Here is a 20,821-nt window from a genome sequence, read left to right on the forward strand (position 1 = left end):
GGCTGTGGTGTTCTAGTCCAGACGCGAGAGGAGCTCGAGAGGGGCTCTGGCGTGCCAGTCCCCACAGATGCGGCAATCCGATCGCAAGGTTCGGGACGGGGGAAGTGTTCAATTCGAAGAATGTTCGTTCAAGGAATGTTCGTCCGAGTCAATCAAGTCAATCGGGTCAATCACACGCGACATGCAGTGGGGGGTTTCCAGATTGTCGGGTCTAGGGAGAAAAGACAGGAATGGGGTGAGGAATGCTATGCGACAACGATCTGGAGTATCGTTAGGAGATGCTTAGGGGCCCAATCAATGAAACTCTGGAGGGGTCCAGCGTCCGGAAAGAAACCGGAGGGGGTCACAAAGACAAGAGGTCACAATAGAGACACCTCGCAGGGTCCGGTGTGTCGCAATTGAGATCCGTGCCCCCCTTGGACATCAGTGGAGACCCCCTTGGCGAGAATCGTGGGGAAACACTTACTGTGAAGAAGATACAGTGAATGAGTAGAGCAGTGAGGGAAAATGAGAGGCAGGGAAATGAGCGCAGAGCTGAAAGGAGAAGATTAAAAGTTAAGAGTCGATCCAAGGCTTGGGACTTCTCCCCACACCGACTCTCACCAATCTTTAATTGGCAAGTTTCAGCCCGGAGGATAACTACCTTGCTTCAGCTGCATGTACGGCATCTAGGCCTTTGTGAAGCCAGCAAAAAAGAATAAAAGAAGCTACTCTACTTGGATTGAATACTAACTAAGTTACTACCCAATACACAGTAGATGAATCTAATGTTCTACCTACATTATGCAGTGGTCTTTAACGCCCACAGCCACAGTCCAATGTCATTCGCCCCTGATATCCCTGGGTTCTGTGATATGTTACAATTCGAGTTTTCCTACATCTGAAACCCCCTGAAACCGACGCCTCGAACCGGTGGGTCGGTGGATCTCGGCACCCTAAACCACCTTACTTCACGTTAACTTAACTTGTGCTAGATATCATATCATGTCTGGGGATTTATCAGGCCTCTGCGAGGCTCATGTTTATAGATGTCACGAGCCTGATCACAGGTCACGTGCGCATTGACCTATTACACTATCAGACAGGGAGTAGACTAGATGATGCAGCTGAACAGTAATTCATATCGATATAAGAAGAAGAAGAAGAAGAAGAAGAAGAAGAAGAAGAGAGGAAATGAAAAGGGAGGGGAAGCTGTATTTATAGCTAGATCGTTTGCTTCGTTTATAGTAAACAACATCAACATCAACATCAACATCAACAAGTAACAGCTCAACAAGTAATGTAGAGTGAGAGCACCTGCATCAACATGAGACGCCTGTCCATGAGCAACCATGACAACCACAACATGGACAGATCCCCCTTCATTGAGACTACACTTCAAAAAGGGAGTAAGCTGCGTGATGCAGTAACACAATCTCTCGTATCGATCTTGGAAATCAGCAGACACGTCCAAACCCAGACTCCTGACTCGCAATGAGAGAGGTGGGTATAGACGTTTTCTACCACGAGCCATAAAGTGCGAATTCCTTCAAAACCCAACACTCATAGAGCAAGACACCCGCAGAGTGGAGGACCTGAAAAGAACAGTTAAGAAAATAAGGAAGAAGAGAGGAAGTGGAAAGGGGGAGGGCACTGTATTTATAACTAGATCGTTTGTCTCGTTTGATGCTAAGTAAACAAGGGTAGACACATAACTGATAACTTCCGACGAGGTAAGTGTAAATAGTCTACAATAATATGCAGGGTGGGTACTACATGGAAAGTACTCATTTCGGCCGAACAGGTTCTTATATTCCCAAGATCATTTGTAAGAGCCTAGTGGTACAGAGCCCAGACAAGCACCAAACCAAACAAAAAATAAAAGTCAAGAATTGCCTGACATTGTCTTGATATATGCGCTATGTATACAAACCCCCAACCCCACTCGCCATGATTCGAACCCAAAAGCAAAAAAAAAAAGAAAAAGAAATCGAAAGAGAAGGTCACAATTCACCACTCATTTCTGGAACATGCTAAGAGTCTCATCCTTACGCCAATCCAGATCCAATTGACCCTCATAAACAGTATCAATGATACGGCGCGTCCGGTCATAAGCATCTTCATACCGCTGCTCGCAAGCGCGGAGAACCTTGAGAACCAGACTACGGCTGAGACCAGGATCATCAGCATCACCAAAGTGCTTGTCAACACGCTTGCGCAGCATCTCAATGCCACGTTTGACTTCCTTGTTGTCGTACGAGGAGAGGACCTTCTTGGCCACCATGCGGGAGTGGCTAGCGCGGGATGCGATGTCGGTTGGGTTGCTGCCGGCAGCGAGGAGGTTTTCGATTGATTGGACGAAGTCGATGAGTTTGCCTAGCGGGCGGTGGATGACAGAGTCGAGGTAGAGCTTCATGTGTTCTTGGAAGTCTTGGTGGGCGCGGTCTGTCCAGCGTTCGAGGGAGGGGATGTTGTGGACGTCAACTTCTTCGACGTAGTGGTTCATGTTTTCGATTAGGAGGATGTGGTAGTTTAGGACTTCTTTGTCTTCGGGATCTCCGGCGCCGCCGGTGGCGACGCCTGGGGGTTGGCCGGGTGCTTCCTTGGCAATGAATTTGAGGGACTCCCACATTGCGCGGTTGATGCGGTCGTAGGCGTCGTTGACGCTGACGCGGATGTCGCACATTTCGCCGGATGAGCCTGAGAGAATGGTTTCGACTGCGTTGGAGAAGTTGGGGAATACCCGCATGAAGGAGATTACTCCCTTTCTCTTGTTCACCTTGACTTTGGTGTCTTCGATACCTCGGATCTGTTCATCGACGAATCGGTTGAACAACCCCATCAGGCGAGAGTGGATCTTTTGTAGCGAGTGAAGGATGAACTCTTGATTTGTGTCGTCAAAGTCGGCCATGGAGGTCTCCAAAGCGTAGAGGATACCGATTCCTTGGAGAGGATCAGCCTGCATCGCCCAATCCACAAGGCTCTGCATGTCATTGGGCCAGAAGGAATAGATCTCGTCCATGATCTGTTCCACTCGCTTCGCCATCCCACGATCAGGGTCGTGCGACTGGCTGGCAGAGAAGTCGGGACACGTTCGGCGTTCCGGAGTTGATGATGACACTAGATCAGAGAACTCGGCGCTGGAAAGAGAATCGAGGTGGAAGAATTGAACAATGAAGTTCTGTTCCTGAGCCATCATTTTCAGTGTCTCACGCAATGTACCCGAAAAGGCCTCGCATGGCTCAACCCTTCCTTGCTTCTTCTCGCCGGAAGCCATTCGAAGACCAGCGGCGGCTCGTACTGTCTTGCCTCGTCGCACGGTCAATTTTCGCGCGGCCATGGTAATACCTTCAGTTTCCTTCTCCTTCTCTTGGTGGGTAAAGAGTAGTTCCTGTTCATCTCCAGTGGGCTTGCGAGCGATTTTCTTCCAAGCCAGATTGTTGTCCCGGAAGTCACCCTGGTACGAGGGCTTGGACTGTTGCTCGTAGAGGCCGACCAGACCATGCCATTCTGCCATGCTAACTTCTTTAGCAAAGAGCATCAGGGCATTGTACTTCCAGATCTCTTGACGGAAGTGGCCACGTGCGACCGTGTCAAGCTTCATTGCATCCTTGGCACCATTTGCCGTCGAATCGGCTCGTTTTTGTTCTGCCATCTTGAAAGCCATAGCCATGAATTGCTTCAGGCGCTGGAGGAAAACTAGGGCAGTAGAGCGGTATTCTTCCTTCTTCTGCTTGATTGCGCGCATTTGGCCAATCTCAGTATCGGCATAGACTCCGACGCTAGAGTCTACCTGACGCTTCTTGTTTTGACCAATGTCGGAGTCGATCGTGAGCATGGCCTTGTACAATGTCGACAGAGCGTTTTCACTGTCCTTGAGACCATCAAGGTTGCTCAATGAAGCCTCCTTAAGCGGTCTTAGCTCAGACGAAGAGATTGAGAGAGTCTTCAATAGGTTCTGGAGCTCGTTCTGAAGAAGCTTCTGATTGGCTGTCTGCACCTGCAGGCCTTGGCCTTGAGCTTCAATGTACGCCACATCTTCGTGGAGAGTCTGCCATAATATCTCGTTAGCGGATTGATGATCAATTCTAAATTCTTCAAACCCAAACTCACGTTCAACTCATGGGAGTAAAGGGTCAATAGACCATCAAGCTCATCACACTCCTCAATAGTTCTGTCGATAAGACTGGCAAGTTGCTCAACCTTTCCTTCCTGCTGTTCAAGATTGCCAAGCCAGCTGGTGGCCTCGACGCGACCAATTTCACGACGAACATCTGCTTCCAGATCCTCAATCTTCTGCTCATCGGCCAACCGGCCGTTCCACCCCAGATCGGAAAGGATATCATCAAAGTCAATACCGCGTCCATCAAGAACTCCCGGATCGATTCCAAGGGCCTGGCAATATTTCAATGTATTGTCCACACGACGTCTGCGACGACGTCCTTGGCCAGATGGAGATGGTGTTCTCGAGCGGTTCTCAACCAGCACAACATCCGTGAGAGTGTTCTTGGACGAGTCGGGGATCTGTACAGGGGGCACCGTAGGAGCGACTGGAGCTTCATCAAGCTGTGGTTCGGTGATTTCCACAGTTGGTGTTTCAGGTCCAGAGGGTGGCTGCTGCGGATCCTTGTCGGATCTCTCTGATTTCTCTGCCACTGGACTTTGGGGAGGATCAGTCGCAGACCGGGTAAGCGAGGGAGCCGGAACAACGCCGGTGATACCATCGGGTCCGGCTTCCTCCGCTTGTGACTTCTTTGCGGCTGCCAGCAGTCGCTCACCAGCACCACCAGGTCTAGGTTTGAAACCACCGTAAGCATTTGCGGCTTTTCTGAATGCACCTGCAATGTCTTTGCCTGACTTCTTCTTGATCATGGGACCGAGGCCTGGACGATGTGGGTCGAGCTCTCCAGATTCTCCCACCGAGGCTGAAGTGGGCTCAGATGAGGGTTCCTCTATAGGTGAGGTCACTGTCGGGGTGGTTTCAGCAGGGCTAATTTCTTTAGTAGACTCAATGGGCTGAACAAGTTGAGCAGGCTCCTCTGATGCCATATTGGCAGCGTATAAAGCAGCAGGCTCCGCGGCCAGGTCCTCGATTCCGGGTGAGTAAGAGGCTTCTCGCGACTCTAGTTGGTCTGCAACTGCTAGGCTCTCTGGCACACTTCTTTCTTGAGGCAAGGGCGGTTGATTCAATGGAGACGGTTTATCACCACCATCGCGTTGCGGTGACCTTTGCCCGAAGCTGTTAACTGGGCTTGGGACTGCATCCCGATGGTCGCCGGCGGAGGCAGGTGTAATGGGACGAAGTCCATCGGTGCTGCGCACCAACTCTGGGGACTTGTCTGAAGGACCTTGGATGGCAAAAGCTGGAGGCTTGGGACCGTGATCCTGACTGCGGGAGGAGGCTGGTCGTAGTGAATCTGGAATCCCGCTATGGCTAGAACCGGGAGGGATATCTTTGCCTTTTGTGTCTGAGGCGAGACGCTCGGTTGCGCGTGGGGGAGGTTGCAACTCTTGAGGGCCCGAAGGAGACGCTTTGGGCAGGTCGAAGGGCGACGGTGCCGGTTTTCCATGGCCGGTCGACGGCCGAGAACCTGTAGATGGTCGGGACATCTGCTCGCGGCTCTTCTGTGCACGAAGGACGGGATCTTCAGAAGGCTTCCTTCGGGGTTGCTCTCGCGGTGCATCGCGACCAGGATCACGACCTCGGTATGACGGTTGTAGTGAAGGTGGCACTGCACCCTCCGCAGGACTTGCCCCAGCTCCTCTTGATGGGGGACCGCTCGACGGCCCTGACGGTCCAGGTTGTCCCGGCCCTAACAGTTGTTGGCGCTCCCTTTCATCGAAGCCGATGAGGTTTGGGACTCTTCCATTGGTGTATTTCTTGAAGATCTTGACCAAGCTTCCAATGAAGAACTCCTTCTCCTTGGAGGTTCTGGCATGCCAGTAGTAAGGCTTTCCTATCGTGACTGTGAATCCAACGTGTCCAGCCCATTCCTTCTGTTGTTGTTCTGTTGGTGATTGGGGGACGAAAGCGGAAAATGATTGGATCGCAGTTAAGTCGTCGAGCATCCAGGTCTTTCCAATTGAGAAAGATCCATCGTTGTTCTCACGAGCTTTGTGCATACGAACCCGGCCTGATCTTCGCACCGAAACGATGATGACACGGGGTTTCTTGTTCTCCGGTGCTGCGTTTGGCGGGGAAGGACTGGAGGGGTGGGCTGCATCCTCGACGATGCGGACGTGGGTTATGTAGGACTCGACCACTATGAGTAAAGCAGTTAGCAGCAGTCCAAAGGACCAAAAGTCGGCAAGTTGGTTCGGAATCTATCATCGAGGCATGTTGAGCGGCGATGCGACTTGCCCGGACGAATTGTACGTCACTTTCGCCATGCGTTCGCTCAAGCAGCTCCTGGCTAGAACCAGGGATGTGTTGTAAAAACCAAAGAAGTCGTTCCACAGGATACGTACAGGTACCGTCGGCGTCCTTCTTTGCATAGCAACTATGGATGATGCGCTTCTTCTCGTCGTCGAAATGGTCCGCTTTTGACAAGTTGCTATCACTTGGGCTTACACGCGGATCAGGCCCGCGATTTGGTGGAGGTCCGCGGGGACGGTCTCGGCCGTTCATTGTGTCGTGGAGGGACACGGAGCTCACTGGTGGGTAGTGTCGAGATCAAGGGGACATGGTCCGGAGGGTCGGGATCCACACCACGCGCCGAGGGAATTGAGATCCGCTGAGTGACAATGCAGGTGAGTCGGTAAGGTAGAACAAAGTGAAAAGCACTTGCGGTGGGTGCTCCGGGGTAATGCGAGACAGTGCCGAGCTCATCTGTTTGGGGTGGGTGTAGGGCGGAGAGCTTGGCGCGGGTTATCGAGTTGATCCGGCGCCCAACCTCAGGTATGCAACCTCCATGGACAGTGATGACTTCAATGTGACCGAGTAAAAACAATAGAATTCTTCTTTTCATATCTCGAAATGATGTTACATGTAGGTTCCCGAGGCAGTCCTAACGTTAAGTTAAGTTACTTGCTGCATGTTGGCCTTATTTATCAGGCCGAGTTATTTGTCAAATTGACCTGAATTGCAGTTATATGATATTCTTCAGTTGAGTATCTTGTTAGGCGATTGTCTTTTCTATTCATCCAAATAAGGGTTAATCACTCTCATTGCTCTACAACTCCCAATTCCCTCAAGAGTATTGAGTCCTTGCCGTTTAATCCACGTTAAAGGCTAGACTGTTACCGCCCTGGATACGCCAATCACCGTGATGCCATTCCTCACCGCCTCCTGTACTTTTTTCCTTTTCTTTTTTTTTTTTTTTTGTTCCTGGCGAAAGTTCATCTTATATAGTCCTCCGTTTGACCTTTTCTTCCTTTGCGTTGATCCGGTATTCTGTCGTTATGGCTAAAGTTTCAGTCAAGGCTTCGGCCAAGGTATGTACTCAATTGAACAATCTGCAGAATCGATCTGACAATGCCTTCCTCAGTCTCCCAAGAGCGTAAACACTATTCCTCCCCAGTTGATCGCTTCGGTTGCTGCTTTCCTCGCCGAGAACTTCCCTCAGACCGCCGCCACTTTCACCAAGGAATTGGCCACGTCAGGCAACAAGTCTGATAACAAGAATGTTGCTTCCCTGCTCGACCTCTTCCAGGCCTCTGCCGTGAAGAAGGCTGCCTCGACCAACCCCGACAGCAGCGATAGCGAGTCAGACGTTGAAATGGGAGATGCTAGGTCATCTTCCTCTTCCTCTTCTTCCTCTTCCTCCTCTTCCTCCTCTTCCTCTTCTTCCTCCAGCTCGGAGAGTTCCAGCTCCGACAGCGACGCCGACGACGAGGACGATGACAAGTCCCCCGCGGTCCCCGTCCCTGCCAAGAAGCCTTCCGGCGTGAAGCGCAAGGCCGAGTCCAGCAGCTCCTCTTCCGACTCCTCTTCTGAGTCTGAGGATGACAGTCCCAAGGCCAAGAAAGCCAAGGTCTCTCCTAAGGAGGCTTCCAAGGAGGCTTCCAAGGACTCGTCTTCGTCCTCGTCTGATTCCTCGTCTGATTCCTCGTCTGATTCATCTTCTTCTTCGGACTCTTCTAGCTCCGACTCCGATTCCTCGAGCTCTTCATCCGACTCCTCGAGCTCTTCATCCGATTCCTCGAGCTCTTCGTCCGACTCCGACTCGTCTGACTCCGATTCATCCGACTCAGAAGATGAGAAGAAATCCAAGGTGGCATTGAAGGAAGCAAAGAAGACCCCCCTCCCCGAGTCCGACTCCAGCGACTCCGACTCTTCATCTGACACCAGCAACACCCTCGAAGCTGCTCCCGTCGTTGTCGAGAAGACCGTGACATTCGAGCAGGGCCCCTCTTCAAGTGCCAGCCCTGCTCCGTTCAACGGCCAAGGCAAGAAGAAGCACACCGGAGCCCGCCCTACGCCTCTGGCTCTGCTGAGTGAACTGCCCCACGACCACCCCTCCAACGACTATATGTCGTACGCATACGCAGACCGCGCCTTCCAGGATCTCTCCGTGACTCGCGGCAAGGGATTCACCAAGGAGAAGAACAAGAAGAAGCGCGGCTCATACCGCGGCGGCCCTATTGACATCACTGGCGGCAAGTCCTTCAAGTTTGACGATTAAACGACGAATCGTTTTTCGCTTCCCCACATTGCATTGCTATACCATAATATCTGGTTTATCTACAGCCCTCACTCAGGAAATATGCCACCAAATCCTATGAAGGAATTCTCCCAAGCCTGGCTTCTGTCTTGAAGGCGAACTCACTTTTTACTTGGTTACTGCAAAATGCTCGCAGGAACCATCAACGTTTGCTGCGGTGGATAAATGCTAGAGATAGGTTTTTCATATACCACACGTGTATTTCCCTCATACTTTTCCAATTTCACTCAGCACGGCGCACATGGAGCTTCAGAGAAGGCTGTTGGATTCACATTTTGCTTACTGAACTTAGCTTACAATCAAAAGTTTGGGATCCTTTTTCCTCTACAACCACTAGCTTCCGAGTACGTACATGCATTTGCACAATCCGTATAGCCTTATCAAACTCCGTGTACAAGGTATGTAGCAAACTAACCCAGAACATGCATATAGCAGGGGTCATAAGTCCTTTCACATCCCCGCCTTTATATGATCTAGGTGATTAATCCGAGGCACTCGAAAATGGGCAACAGGGAGGGAAAAAGAGAGGCTAGAGCAGGGGGAAACAATGTATTAGACGGTACACTCACTTCAAAGCTTTCGTAACGAAAATGTCCAATACTTCATAGCACTGTTTACCCATTTATAACCCCTGTTGTAATCACATCCATATCAATCCCTCCTCCTCCAAGCCCCAGCCTCCTCCAAAGGCTTCCATCTCCGATCCCAACCAGTAACAATCTCAAGTCCCTCATCAGAAGAAGGAATCTCCCAAAACGCCCGCTGATTCCTCAACTTAGATGTAATAGTCGTAGTACTATGACTATCCACATTCGGACGCTCATACCCAGCCAGATCAATCACATCTCGAGTCACATCAGATGACGGTCCTGGACCAGTATTTAGTCCCAACCCCAGATTATCCTCGTACCACCCCTTCCGCGATCCGGTTAGGTCATCTGTAGATGCGAAATCTAGACTCACGACTCCGTCGACGATGCCTGCGTACACGGTTGGTGAGGATGGAGATGGTGTAGACATTGTGTAGATTGGACCGCGGTAGTGGAGACGCCGACGGGCTCGGGAGGTGCGTGGGACGGGTGCGGGATTAGAGAGAAAGACTGAGAAATCCTTTTGTGAGTGGAGAGGAGAACCCGCGGTTATTTTGTTCGTTGTATTTTTGCCGTTGGGGTTGAGTTGGTTGGTATGTATTTGAGATGGACTGGGTACCTGCGCATCGAGATAGCTGTACGTATTGCACATGCGCATATCGAAGATCTTAACCAAGGCTTCGCCGCCAGCTCCGGCTAGGAAGTGGTTGTGTCCGAATGTGCGGAGACTGTAGATGGGATTGAGGTCTGTTATGTCTTTGTAGGCGACTTCGTAGGGTCGCGGAGAGCGTAGGTCGTGCAGTCGGACTGTGAAGTCGTCCCATGCGGCTAGGAAGACTTCGCCTGAGGGACCGGCGAGGGGGTGGGTGTTGAGAGGTTCGATGGCGCCGATGTTGGCCTTTGTTGATAGGCTTGTGAAGTCGGAGTTTAGGCTGTTGATGCTGATTGTTCGGTGAGGGAAGATGCCGTTAGGTGTGACTTTTGAAATGCATAGGGATTCTTTGATGTCTCCTGTTGATACTACGACTAGGGATGAGGATAGCAGTTTTGAGTATTTGTTTCGTAGCGTGCCGTCTGGGCGGAGCCATGTGAATGGGTCGACTTGTTCTTTGTCTGTTGCTGTGTGGTAGAGGGCGATGGATCCGTTGTCAAAATGAGCTGCCAGGACAGGTTCTGGGTCGTCACTTAGATCTGTGTTGTCGAGTTTTAGTCCATATGTGAGGAATTTTTTCTTGTAGCTGTGGGTGGCGTCTTTCGGTGAAATTGCAATGTGAACAATGTCACCTCGGATTCGACCAAAAATGAGATGCTCGATATCGGTATCATGGCTGTATTCTGGTCTCGAGGACAGAAGATGCAGGGAAGAGATATCATCATAGCTGCTGACATCCTCAACATCATTGAACATGACCCACTTCTCTTGAGGAAGAGCACCAGTTTGCTTGAACCTCATCACCAGCTGGTTGGCAGCACCCCAGGCGAGTACCTCTTTCCTATCAGCCCAGCCTTTACCATTCCACACTTCGTACGAGTCGATCACAGGCCGGTATCCCAAGGTCGGATTGTCTGAACGTGAGACCTCAGGACAACCGATCTCGATGGCAGTTTCTGATGGCACAACGAATCGCCCGATGATGGCTTTCCTGTCCAGAGCCCGGGACCGGGAAGTCAGGGCCTGAGCCGCATCTTTCCAATACGGAGGTGTCTTAACAGCCAGGAATCTGCTTTGAACAAAGGCTCGGAAGATCCTCGAATCTTCGGCTGTGATAATCTTGTTCAGTCGATGACATGTCTGGGCTAGATGGGCCAATGCATTGGCTGTTGGGAGATATGTTGCAATGTGATAGATTATCTCTGAGGGGAGATCGGACAGCATCTTGAAAGCAGGAAGGTGCTATCTGTGAATGAAGTGTTTGGGATTTTTAGATCATCCTGGTGCTTATTTGTCAGCCCCGGCACTGTCTTGCTTTGGCTTTATGCAAGAGAATGGTTTAGTGCAGGCAACAACGTATTAAACAAAGAATCCCATTGGACCAGTGGCAAGTATATCAAAAGATTGATTTATGCAACAATTGTTGATCGTGTGAGGACATAACTACTGAACGATTTGATAAGCAATTGCGGGTTGGGTAGCGATGACGTAAGCACATACCGCCCGCCTGCAGGGCTCGCTTGAATATGACCTTTTTTTCTACTGAACAAAGCAATATATAGAGCTGGGTTCATATTTTTTAAGGTGAAAAGGACAGTTACAACTGTTAACTTATTCTCTAAATGCCGGAATAACATTACATAGTCAAACTAGTGGCCTACTGTATGTGCATGTGCAGATTGGCTGAGAGAATTGCGGCCAATGCGCTCTATACATAGGGGTGATATTTACTCATACCTCCTGATAATGTGGTACTTCGTCAAAAGGAGAGCAAAGGAAGTATGGAATGGATATTTCATCTTATGGACCAGGGTATCTATGTCCGGTCAGTCTATATTGGCATTTCGGTCGCAACCCTTGACTGTCCACCTCCTTATCTCTTATCGCATTCGCGGGGAGGAGTAATAACGCAGTTCTCGTTGGACGCAGCTATTTCTACTATTCGAACTATAACGTGCATGATCCCCTCCTTACATTGCAACTCTATCTCCAAGTGCGGGAACCCAATTACCTAAACGTTGGCCGTCGGCAAAGTAGAGGCGAATCGGAGTGAGTAAAAAGCCGATATTGGGGAGCTAGGTTAATCTTGCAATTAGGGATCACCCTCGGCACCACCTGTAATACACGGATGGGCGTTGGCTAGTCTAACATTTAGCACCCGTTGTATAGAAGTTCCTTATCTATCCTTCGGGCCTCTACTTTATTCCTCTCCCCTACAGATCATTACCGAGAATCGAGAGAGACCAGTTCAAGTGGAAGAAGGACAATTCTTTCCTTCTATTCAACATGACTTTGTCAGTCACCACTCTGGCCATAACAGGCCTGGCTGTCCTCGTCATCTACAAAGTGATCATATATCCAGCATTTCTATCGCCACTGTCCAGGATCCCCAATGCGCACTGGAGTGCCCCCATCTCTCCAGCATGGATGCTGTGGAGGCGATTCACAAGCCGGAACAACAGAACCATTCAAGCAGTCCATGAGAAGCTAGGTCCGATTGTCAGACTGGGACCATCCGAAATCTCCATCAACTGCGTCGACGGCGGAATCAAGTCTGTCTACACAGGTGGATTCGAGAAACATGACTGGTATCCACGAGTCTTCGGTTCATTTGGGTTAGTATGAACGTATCCCCTATGCCAGCAAGACGAATGACTCACAAACCGCAATAGAACAGTGAGCATGTTCACCATGACCGGAAGCAAGGCACACTCAAACCGGAAGAGGATGTTGTCCAACATTTACTCCAAATCAACCTTGCAGACGTCTCCTCATCTGGGGGTTGTGTCCAATGCAGTCGTCTTCGACCGTCTGCTACCGCTTCTCCACGAAGCAGCTTCGTCTGACAAAGCAGTTGATGTGCATGATCTGAACCAAGGGCTGACCATGGACTTCGTCTCGTCCTATCTATTCGGTCTGCAGAACGGAACGAATTTCCTAAAAGACGAGTCCCTCCGGAAACACTGGCTCCATTTGTATATGTGCAGAAAGCCATTTGAGTTCTACGCGCAGGAGGTCCCTTATCTGGATGGCTGGCTGAGACGTGTCGGTCTGCGGGTGATACCGAAGTACTGTGATGATGCCAATGCAATGCTCGATGCGTGGGCTTTAGACCTGTGCGACAGAGGAGATCAATTGATCGCGTCAACCGAGCCGGGCGTTGAGCCCAGCGTGTACAAGCAGCTGAAACAAGCTCTAGACAAAGATTCCGCAAAGAAGGGCGTCGCAGAAGTGGACAAAGCCCAGCAGCGACTCGATATTGCTTGCGAGATGTATGACCAGCTGACAGCAGGGTTTGAAACCAGCGCGGTTGGTCTCACGTACTTGCTCTGGCAACTTTCCCGGAATCCAGATGTGCAGAATCAACTCCGCAAAGAGCTGTTGACCCTAAATCCTCAGATCTCCTATCCGAAGTCTGCAGAGCTCCCGTCGGCCAAGGCAATTGATAACCTACCCTTGCTAGAAGCCGTTGTAACGGAGACGTTGAGACTCCATGCTCCCATCCCGGGTATCCAGCCTCGGGTGACGCCGTCTCCGCCTTGTACTTTGGCTGGGTATGGGGATATTCCGCCTAACACTAGAGTGAATGCTCAAGCTTATTCTCTACACCGCAACCCCGAGGTGTTCCCCGACCCGGAGAGCTGGCAGCCGAAGCGGTGGCTGGTTGAAGAGAACTCAGCTGCTGAGCTGGATGAGAGACGTCGGTGGTTCTGGGCGTTTGGAAGTGGAGGGCGGATGTGTGTTGGGAGTAATCTGGCATTGCAAGGTACGGATTGACGATGAGCCCCAAAACCTCAGGCTAATAGCTGCTCAACAGAAATGAAGCTGGCCGTCGCTGCGATATACACCAATTTCCGCACCATTATTGTCAACGATGACGATATTGAAGCAATCGACGCTTATACCGTCAAGCCACAAGGTGACAAATTGATTCTGAAGTTCGAAGCAATTTGAGAAGAGCAAGAGATGCCCCTTATTACCTAGAAATAGCATGAAATAAGAGTATAATCAATTGTTTTGACAGGTAAATCCATATCCCACATAGTTATATACTGTACATATGAGCAAAAAGCCCAACTCCCGTAGCCATAGCCAATGATGCAATAGCCACCCCAACTCGGAAATATTTCAAGAGGGGGATCGAGGGGTTGCAAAAAAGTGTATCAAAAGAAACCCAATAACTCCAGATGGACAACTCGCTTCTGCTGCTAAGCCCCCGATGCAATACCGAGGACAATCAGTCCGTAATCAACATTTAACCCAGGACACCGTCCTTCTTGCGCGGGCCGACGACCTTGGGGTACATTCTCATCAGGTGGTAGTTGACGGTGTTCTTCTTCTTTTCCTGGGATTTCTGGATTGTACAAATTGCTTATTAGTGGGAGAGTTCCGAGGAAGGGCGAAGTTGGGTTGGACATACCGGTGCGTCCATGCACTTGCGCAATTGAGCCTCCAGAGCGGCGCATCCCTCTGCGCCGTAGCCAGAAGATGCCCAGCAGTCTATTTTAAGGATGCATTGTTAGTTACCGTGTATAACGTGTGACATTTCATGTCATGGACCATCCAATTGCGAAGACAGAGCGATTGGAGATCAAAACCACTGGCAGCGCAATGACACTGGTATGAACGTACTCAGCATGGAAGACATCACTGTAACGCAGGGATTCTGCTCATTTTGATTCGGTCGGCGAACACGGAGGTGATTGATGGTGTTCAGACGCATCGGATTGAGCCGGGTCGAAAGGGAACCCTTGGGCGCCATGATGGGAAATTATGAGGTTCAACGGGATGGCAGCGAGAAGGGTAAGCGGTACGGCAGGAGGCAAGATGCCTTGAATGATCGTGGACGAGACTGACGTTGAGAAACTGGCGCCGGCGACGGGAAGTCTTCGCCAAACAAAATCCAAAGTTTTGACTCCGCGGAGGTGGATGAGTCAGCAGTTTATCGGCCACCAGGATCCAGACCACAGCTGGGCTGCTTGCCACTTCTTTGTTCTTATATCTGTACATTATTCCTGGGTTTTTGATAGCTATTTTGAGTCAAATATGACTGGGAGATACGTCGTGCCAACGCAGCTTCGAGGTGTTTCATCAATATACACCTTTAGAGCTTCGACAGCTCCTTTGTCTTTGTCCGGGCGGTTCTCCGCAGCTTGCCCACGCAACCAGACATCCTCAGCGTCTACGGCCAAGGCGGAAGATGAACAGACCAAAGATGAGAATGAAAATGAGGAACAGGATAGTGCGATGACGCGCCGTCTGGCCCAGATGACCGAAGATGCAATGCTAGAAGGTGGACGGTCTGCGCGTCGTAACATCGAGCATGCCGGGTTCTCAGAAGAATTGAAGAAACAGCTCGAAGAGCGAGTAGCTGCGGCTTCATTTAAGAGCGAGTATGCGGCAGCTCACTCTATAGTTAATATGCCAGTAAGTAATCCACCTAATCTCCAACCGACCACTCCTTGACACATACTCCATCACAGGCTGGCGCAGGCCAAGGCACAAGAGAGATGGCCGCTGCGCCTGCATGGACAGGAGAGGAAAGAGTGGAAGATACAACTCTGCGCATGCTAGACGACGCAAGCAAACCAATCCGCATGCCCTACAAAATCCCCCAACCGGTCAACCTCCAACCGGCCCCAAAACCAAGGAAGTCTCGCGGTCATCGCTTGGCCGAGGCGAAAGAGCGCACATCTACCTATGCATTGAGTCAAGCGCCTGGCTTCTCTCAGGAAGAGCGTGAGAACATGCGCCGTGAAATGCGAGAAAACCTGTCGCCCGGTGCGCGAAGCATGCCAATCTCCATTTCGGGTCTGTCGTCACTGGCAGAAGAACGGATCGAAGATGCCATTGCCCGCGGACAGTTTAAGTCGATCCGTCGTGGTAAGGGTGTCAACACCGAGACGGACCATAATGCGAATAACGCATTCATTGATACGACCGAATACTTTATGAATAAAATCATCAAGCAACAGGAGATTATACCACCATGGATCGAAAAGCAACAGCAACTAGCCACGGAAACCAGTCGGTTCCGCAGCCGTCTCCGGGCAGACTGGAAAAGACATGCAGCCATGTTAATCTCCAGCAAAGGAGGATCCCTGGAGGCGCAAATGAACCGAGCAAAAGCATATGCAGCCGCCGAAGCAAGGCTAGCCGAGAAAGCCAAGCTGGAAGCTTCCCTGCGCGAAGAACCATCCGTTTCCGAGACCAAAGAAGACGGCCGAATAGTCCACAGAGCCGAGTCATCCACAAGCAACGAAAACAGCGGAGAACCATCCGAAACCCTCGCCCATCTCCCTCCGTTGCGAGATCCAGATTATCTCGCAATTGAGCGTGCGTATCATGAACTCGCCGTGAAACAGATCAATTCCCTTGCACGTTCGTACAACCTCCAAGCACCGCCTACCGCCCGTAAAGCATACCTCAATCTCGATCGAGAGCTCAATGCATGCTTTGCTGAGGTTGCGCCTCAGCTGGCGGAAGAGATTAAACGTCGGGCGACGGAGCGCGCTCGTCCGTCGTCGACTGTTGCGCCGGCTTCGAGTCCGTTTGGGTCTTTAGATATGGCACAGTCCGCGCGTGTTCGTGATGAAGATAAGGCGAAGGCGTATGGTATGAAAGAACTGTGGAGGGATTTATTCTCCAAGTCATAAGTGTTTACTCTTTCTTTTTGATACAGTGTACAATATTGGATGTTGAACCGGCTGGATACGGATAAAAATTTGATTGATCTACTCTCCTCATATTTCTTTGAGCGAGAGTTATTCGGGCTGATTGATACAGCAAGGTCTTGGGGTGTGGCCCCAAGACTAATGGCTCAAGATAATGATGTGACTAAAGCAAAAAAAGTCCATCCATGCGATGTCAAATTTTCAACACAAACTCTTCACACAGCCCCATTGGCATGCACATCGGTCTGCACGATGACGAACCTGGAGTCGTCAGACCCCAGAGCTTCAATGAGGCTATGCAGGAAGACCAAATCCACGCCGCAAGCCCTCATTGCCTCAGTAAACTCAGGATTACTCATAGCCCGAGAAAACACAGCATTCCTTGGAGTTCCCACGGCCTCCTTATCCACAGCACTGGATCGCCGTCTCGACCAGTACATCAAGTAAAGGACGAACAGAATTGACATAGCCGGGAAGCCCAGACAGATGACAGTCGCGTTTATAAAGACGTACATGCCAGCATTAAACCGCTGCATTCCTGCCACAACGCCCGGAATCCCCAAGACGACGAAGAGCGCACTGAACGCCAACTTTAAGAAGGCATACATGACATGGCGGCGGATTGAACGTCGGTACACAACGCCCATAACAGTCAGATTTCGTTGCTGCTTGGGCACAGCATTGTAACCCCGACGTACATGGAAGGCACAAACGATATTGAATACGAAGATCAAGTAAAGCCCAAAGCCGATGAGCAGGAGAAAGGAACCCAGTGCGTATGCAAGGCACCAATCAATTCTCGTGTATATTCGAAGATACCCATGCGTCGGCAGCCAATTGTCAACTGCTGGAGGGGGAGATATCCCGAGGAACGATTCGGGCATGTCGTCTCGTTTACGCATTGGAATGACAAATTGATGCCAGGGTATTTTGGGCCACCCTCCTGCTGGCCAGCCGGCTTGCTCGAGGTCTGAGTCTCCGAAGGGGAGGCGGGATATGATTTCGACGTCTCCAACCCAGATTTCGTTTATCGCATTGCCCTGGTCATAAAAGTGGTCTGACTTTACGCCGTGCACAGCGGAGATCTTGGCACCCATTCAGCGGGCGATTGATGGAGAGAGAAATGAGTTGTAATGGATTGCAATGGAACAACGTCGTATAGCGATGACGGTGATAGATAGTGGTATGAAATGTGATGAGAGATGCGAGGAGTGAAATGATGACGGAGAAGGAGTGACGAAGAGAGAAGGAACCTTTCGCGGCCGACTCCCTCATGGACGACAACGTCACTTCGCATCATCTCGCAAGAAACATTGATCTTTTAGGGCTGTTCAGCTCACTTAAATGAGTTGAGATGGGCTACAGCTGGGAAATAGCTTCCCAGACTAGTGAAGTGACTCCGTTAGCATTCGACATGTCGGTATTCACTGCGCAGACGGAAATATTTTTATGAGATCTGAAATGAAGCCCTGAATGTTGATGATGTTAATAGACGATGTTGATAGAGGTGAAGTATAGAGCTCACCTGATCTTCGCCAAGCCCCTCAGCTGCTCTGTGAGTGGCCGCCGCCAAGTGACGATCGTGCATGAGGGCGCGTATTTGCGACCAACGACAGGCGCAAACTCGACAATTCTGGACGACTCTTCACTTCGTCACATCCTATAAGCTTCTCTTATACGAAACCCCTCCCCTGCCGCCCCCATCACCTCTGGAACATGTATCACCTCTATCTCTCGAGTGAGATTCGTCTGCTGCTTCGACATGTCGATCAAAAGTGACTGCACCTGCTCATAATTTTGTTCCCTTTTCTCTCCTCTCTTATAAATCACACAGGCGCCGGAAATGACTCCCTCCCCGGTTGCCTTCTTTTTGCGTGTGTCTTTTCTAACCCTCCATATCACCCCGGTCTTCGGGGCTCAAAAGATCCAACGTGCCCAACCGGATGCTCCTCGCATCGTGGACAAACCACTCCTCGCAATTCAGATTGGGAGTATTGCTGGCGCCTACGTGATCTTCGTTGCTGTCATCCTAGCTCTGCTTCTGTTTGTCGGACGTCGTCTACGTCGGACAGTCCAGTCCTCCAACTACACACTGCATATGGAGATGCTGAAGCCAGCCAGACCGCCTGTCAGCATGGATCCCAGCCCAGTTTCTCCTATGTCACACAACCTTCCCAGTCCCAAATCAAGTGGGTTCAAGTCCTGGGGTTCATTGAACAGGAATACCAAACCTTCTCAACCTTCTGTCAACGGCAGCATGTTGACCGTCGACGAGTCTATCGTCGCCACCGACCGGCAACGAGCCCAGGATGAGATGGAGATGCTGTATGCTGCTGTCATGGAGCACGATGCCCAAAAGGCCTCAGCCCCCGATGTGTCCGGGAAGGAACCAGAGTTCTATGCCCAGTCCCCGGACAGCCAGCTCACAAATCCATTCACAGATCGTGGCTCCCATGGCTCTGACAACTCTCTGGCGCCGTTGAAATCCCCGACCAAGGGATTCAACAGTTCCCGCCTGTCAAAGCTCTTCAACTCGGGCTCCCGCGCGAATCCAGACCCGAGCAAGGTGCGCTCCCCACGTCTGGCCCTCCGCAAAATGGCCATATCATCCCCAATGGCTTCGCCGGCTGCGGCTACACCCCGAGCCTATGAGTTTGATAACCCGCCCCTCTCGCCGCGGATCTATAATCCCGGTCCTCCACCAGTGGTGCCCAGACAGCACCCGGCGAGCCAACAGCCTGTGGCCCAACAGCCAATGCTCAGTCCAATCAAGCCTGCCCCTGGGCGTGCTCGTGCACCAGCACCTGCGCCTCTGAGCTTAGCTACGGCGTCGCCTTCATCATCTCTTCCTTTCCGTGAGGCTTACCCACCGCAAAGTGCTCCGGCAACCAAGACTACCATCTTGGAACGGCCCATGAAGACCCGGGCGGGCCCGGTCACCGGCATGGCCACACCATACAGCCCATACATGCCCTTCACTCCTGTAACCCCCTTCACACCAGGACGCACAGTGACTAAGCGCCAGCGCAAGCGAGAAGAGCGCAGCAATGGCCTTCAAGTATTGAACGAGGATGATTTAGTCAAGGGTGATGATGATATTTGGGGATGAACAATTGGAAACGGTACAAATGGATATGGAGTTCGAGTTCAAGTGCAGATGATATTATATAGCCCTCGGGGCACTGTTCACACACTGTATACACTGGCTGTATATTCTTTCATATTTAACATACCAATGCAATCTAACGTTAATGCTCATCTCCATCCCTTACATCTTCTCCCTCAAATGCTTGTTCCCGGCAACCATAGCCTCAGCAAAATCACTCCGAGCCCCAGATCTCTCAAGACTCAAAAGCGCCTGAATAGTACACCCCCTCGGCGAAGAAATACTCTCCCTCAACACAGCTGGATGCGTCCCAGCCTCCAACGAAGCAGAAAGCCCCCGAATCCCCTGCAACACAATCTCCATCGCATCGCCCCGTTTCAATCCCTCCGCCACACACCCATCCAGTAATCCCTCGATGGGAAGCGTCAACGCCGCCAACGTCGCTCCAACAAGGACTGTCCCCAGCCCCGTCAAACTGGCCGGTAGGTATTTAATCGTACCAACCTGTTTGAAAATCCACTCCGTCGTCTCAATCATCGAAGCAGGGACATTCACACCCGGTTCTTCGAGGATAGTCATCGATTCACGAAATTGCGCGCCCATATTCGGGATTGCTTTCATGATTATCGGATCAACCGTCCCAGTCTCAGTTCCATTTTCAGTGGCAGAGCTTCTGATAATCCCCAGCAACCTCTCAACACTTTGTCCGGCCAGCATGCTGATAACCAATTTCCCAGCTAGCGCTTCCCGCACGCCCTTGGCGCCTAGGACTTCTTCCGCCATGAACGGTTTGCAGCCTAGGATGATGACATTTGAGTCTTGCATTGTGCGCACGTTTTCTCCTGAGAGGATATCTACTTGGTTTGTGTTGTGGCTGGGGATTGTGGATTGCAGCCGTTGGGCTGATGAGGCGGTTTTTGTGCACGCTTTGAAGTTGGTTATTGGTGGTCTTGTCGAGACGTCTTGTTGTTGACTGTTGGCTGGGAATGCGGAGGTTAGGATGCCGTTTAGGACGGCTCCGCCCATGTTTCCTGTGGTTTGTTAGATTTATGTTGGGTTGGTGTGTATAGATTGGTGTGGTTACTTACCGCATCCGATGAAGCCGAGGGTTTGCTCTGTGGGCATTGTTCTTGGTCTTTTAGGTTTGTAGTAGGTGT

At 50.9% G+C, this 20,821-nt stretch overlaps 9 protein-coding genes across 9 annotated transcripts; 4 read left to right on the forward strand and 5 right to left on the reverse strand.

Annotated features, from left to right (window-relative positions):
- Window positions 1–1,996: 1,996 nt before the first annotated feature.
- PENARI_c012G01298 (GTP-Rho binding exocyst subunit SEC3) lies at window positions 1,997–6,607 on the reverse strand (the record flags this gene model as incomplete). Its single annotated transcript, XM_022632805.1, has 3 exons — window positions 1,997–4,030; window positions 4,093–6,242; window positions 6,448–6,607. The coding sequence occupies 3 exons, from the start codon at window positions 6,605–6,607 to the stop codon at window positions 1,997–1,999; spliced, it is 4,344 nt and encodes a 1,447-aa protein (XP_022487306.1).
- A 773-nt stretch (window positions 6,608–7,380) lies between these two features.
- PENARI_c012G09586 (nucleolar and coiled-body phosphoprotein 1 family protein) lies at window positions 7,381–8,603 on the forward strand (the record flags this gene model as incomplete). Its single annotated transcript, XM_022633019.1, has 2 exons — window positions 7,381–7,413; window positions 7,467–8,603. 2 exons carry the CDS (start codon window positions 7,381–7,383, stop codon window positions 8,601–8,603), a joined length of 1,170 nt encoding a protein of 389 aa, XP_022487301.1.
- Window positions 8,604–9,293: 690 nt separating this feature from the next.
- PENARI_c012G11490 (F-box protein) lies at window positions 9,294–11,108 on the reverse strand (the record flags this gene model as incomplete). The annotated part of the gene is made up of 1 exon (XM_022633059.1): window positions 9,294–11,108. One exon carries the CDS (start codon window positions 11,106–11,108, stop codon window positions 9,294–9,296), a length of 1,815 nt encoding a protein of 604 aa, XP_022487169.1.
- Window positions 11,109–12,170: 1,062 nt separating this feature from the next.
- On the forward strand, window positions 12,171–13,838 carry PENARI_c012G03862 (cytochrome P450; the record flags this gene model as incomplete). The annotated part of the gene is made up of 3 exons (XM_022632866.1): window positions 12,171–12,499; window positions 12,557–13,650; window positions 13,702–13,838. The coding sequence occupies 3 exons, from the start codon at window positions 12,171–12,173 to the stop codon at window positions 13,836–13,838; spliced, it is 1,560 nt and encodes a 519-aa protein (XP_022487224.1).
- Window positions 13,839–14,139: 301 nt separating this feature from the next.
- PENARI_c012G05766 (mitochondrial 37S ribosomal protein mS37) lies at window positions 14,140–14,646 on the reverse strand (the record flags this gene model as incomplete). The annotated part of the gene is made up of 3 exons (XM_022632917.1): window positions 14,140–14,238; window positions 14,305–14,384; window positions 14,517–14,646. The coding sequence occupies 3 exons, from the start codon at window positions 14,644–14,646 to the stop codon at window positions 14,140–14,142; spliced, it is 309 nt and encodes a 102-aa protein (XP_022487260.1).
- Window positions 14,647–14,930: 284 nt separating this feature from the next.
- On the forward strand, window positions 14,931–16,540 carry PENARI_c012G08120 (DnaJ family domain-containing protein; the record flags this gene model as incomplete). Its single annotated transcript, XM_022632982.1, has 2 exons — window positions 14,931–15,311; window positions 15,368–16,540. The coding sequence occupies 2 exons, from the start codon at window positions 14,931–14,933 to the stop codon at window positions 16,538–16,540; spliced, it is 1,554 nt and encodes a 517-aa protein (XP_022487256.1).
- Window positions 16,541–16,773: 233 nt separating this feature from the next.
- PENARI_c012G06594 (uncharacterized protein) lies at window positions 16,774–17,655 on the reverse strand (the record flags this gene model as incomplete). Its single annotated transcript, XM_022632943.1, has 1 exon — window positions 16,774–17,655. The coding sequence occupies one exon, from the start codon at window positions 17,653–17,655 to the stop codon at window positions 16,774–16,776; it is 882 nt and encodes a 293-aa protein (XP_022487241.1).
- Window positions 17,656–18,401: 746 nt separating this feature from the next.
- On the forward strand, window positions 18,402–19,667 carry PENARI_c012G04056 (uncharacterized protein; the record flags this gene model as incomplete). Its single annotated transcript, XM_022632877.1, has 1 exon — window positions 18,402–19,667. The coding sequence occupies one exon, from the start codon at window positions 18,402–18,404 to the stop codon at window positions 19,665–19,667; it is 1,266 nt and encodes a 421-aa protein (XP_022487231.1).
- Window positions 19,668–19,826: 159 nt separating this feature from the next.
- On the reverse strand, window positions 19,827–20,789 carry PENARI_c012G07524 (pyrroline-5-carboxylate reductase; the record flags this gene model as incomplete). The annotated part of the gene is made up of 2 exons (XM_022632967.1): window positions 19,827–20,695; window positions 20,753–20,789. The coding sequence occupies 2 exons, from the start codon at window positions 20,787–20,789 to the stop codon at window positions 19,827–19,829; spliced, it is 906 nt and encodes a 301-aa protein (XP_022487309.1).
- Window positions 20,790–20,821: the final 32 nt, after the last annotated feature.

Source organism: Penicillium arizonense, assembly GCF_001773325.1.
Source record: "Penicillium arizonense strain CBS 141311 chromosome Unknown PENARI_contig012, whole genome shotgun sequence".
NCBI lineage: Eukaryota > Fungi > Ascomycota > Eurotiomycetes > Eurotiales > Aspergillaceae > Penicillium > Penicillium arizonense.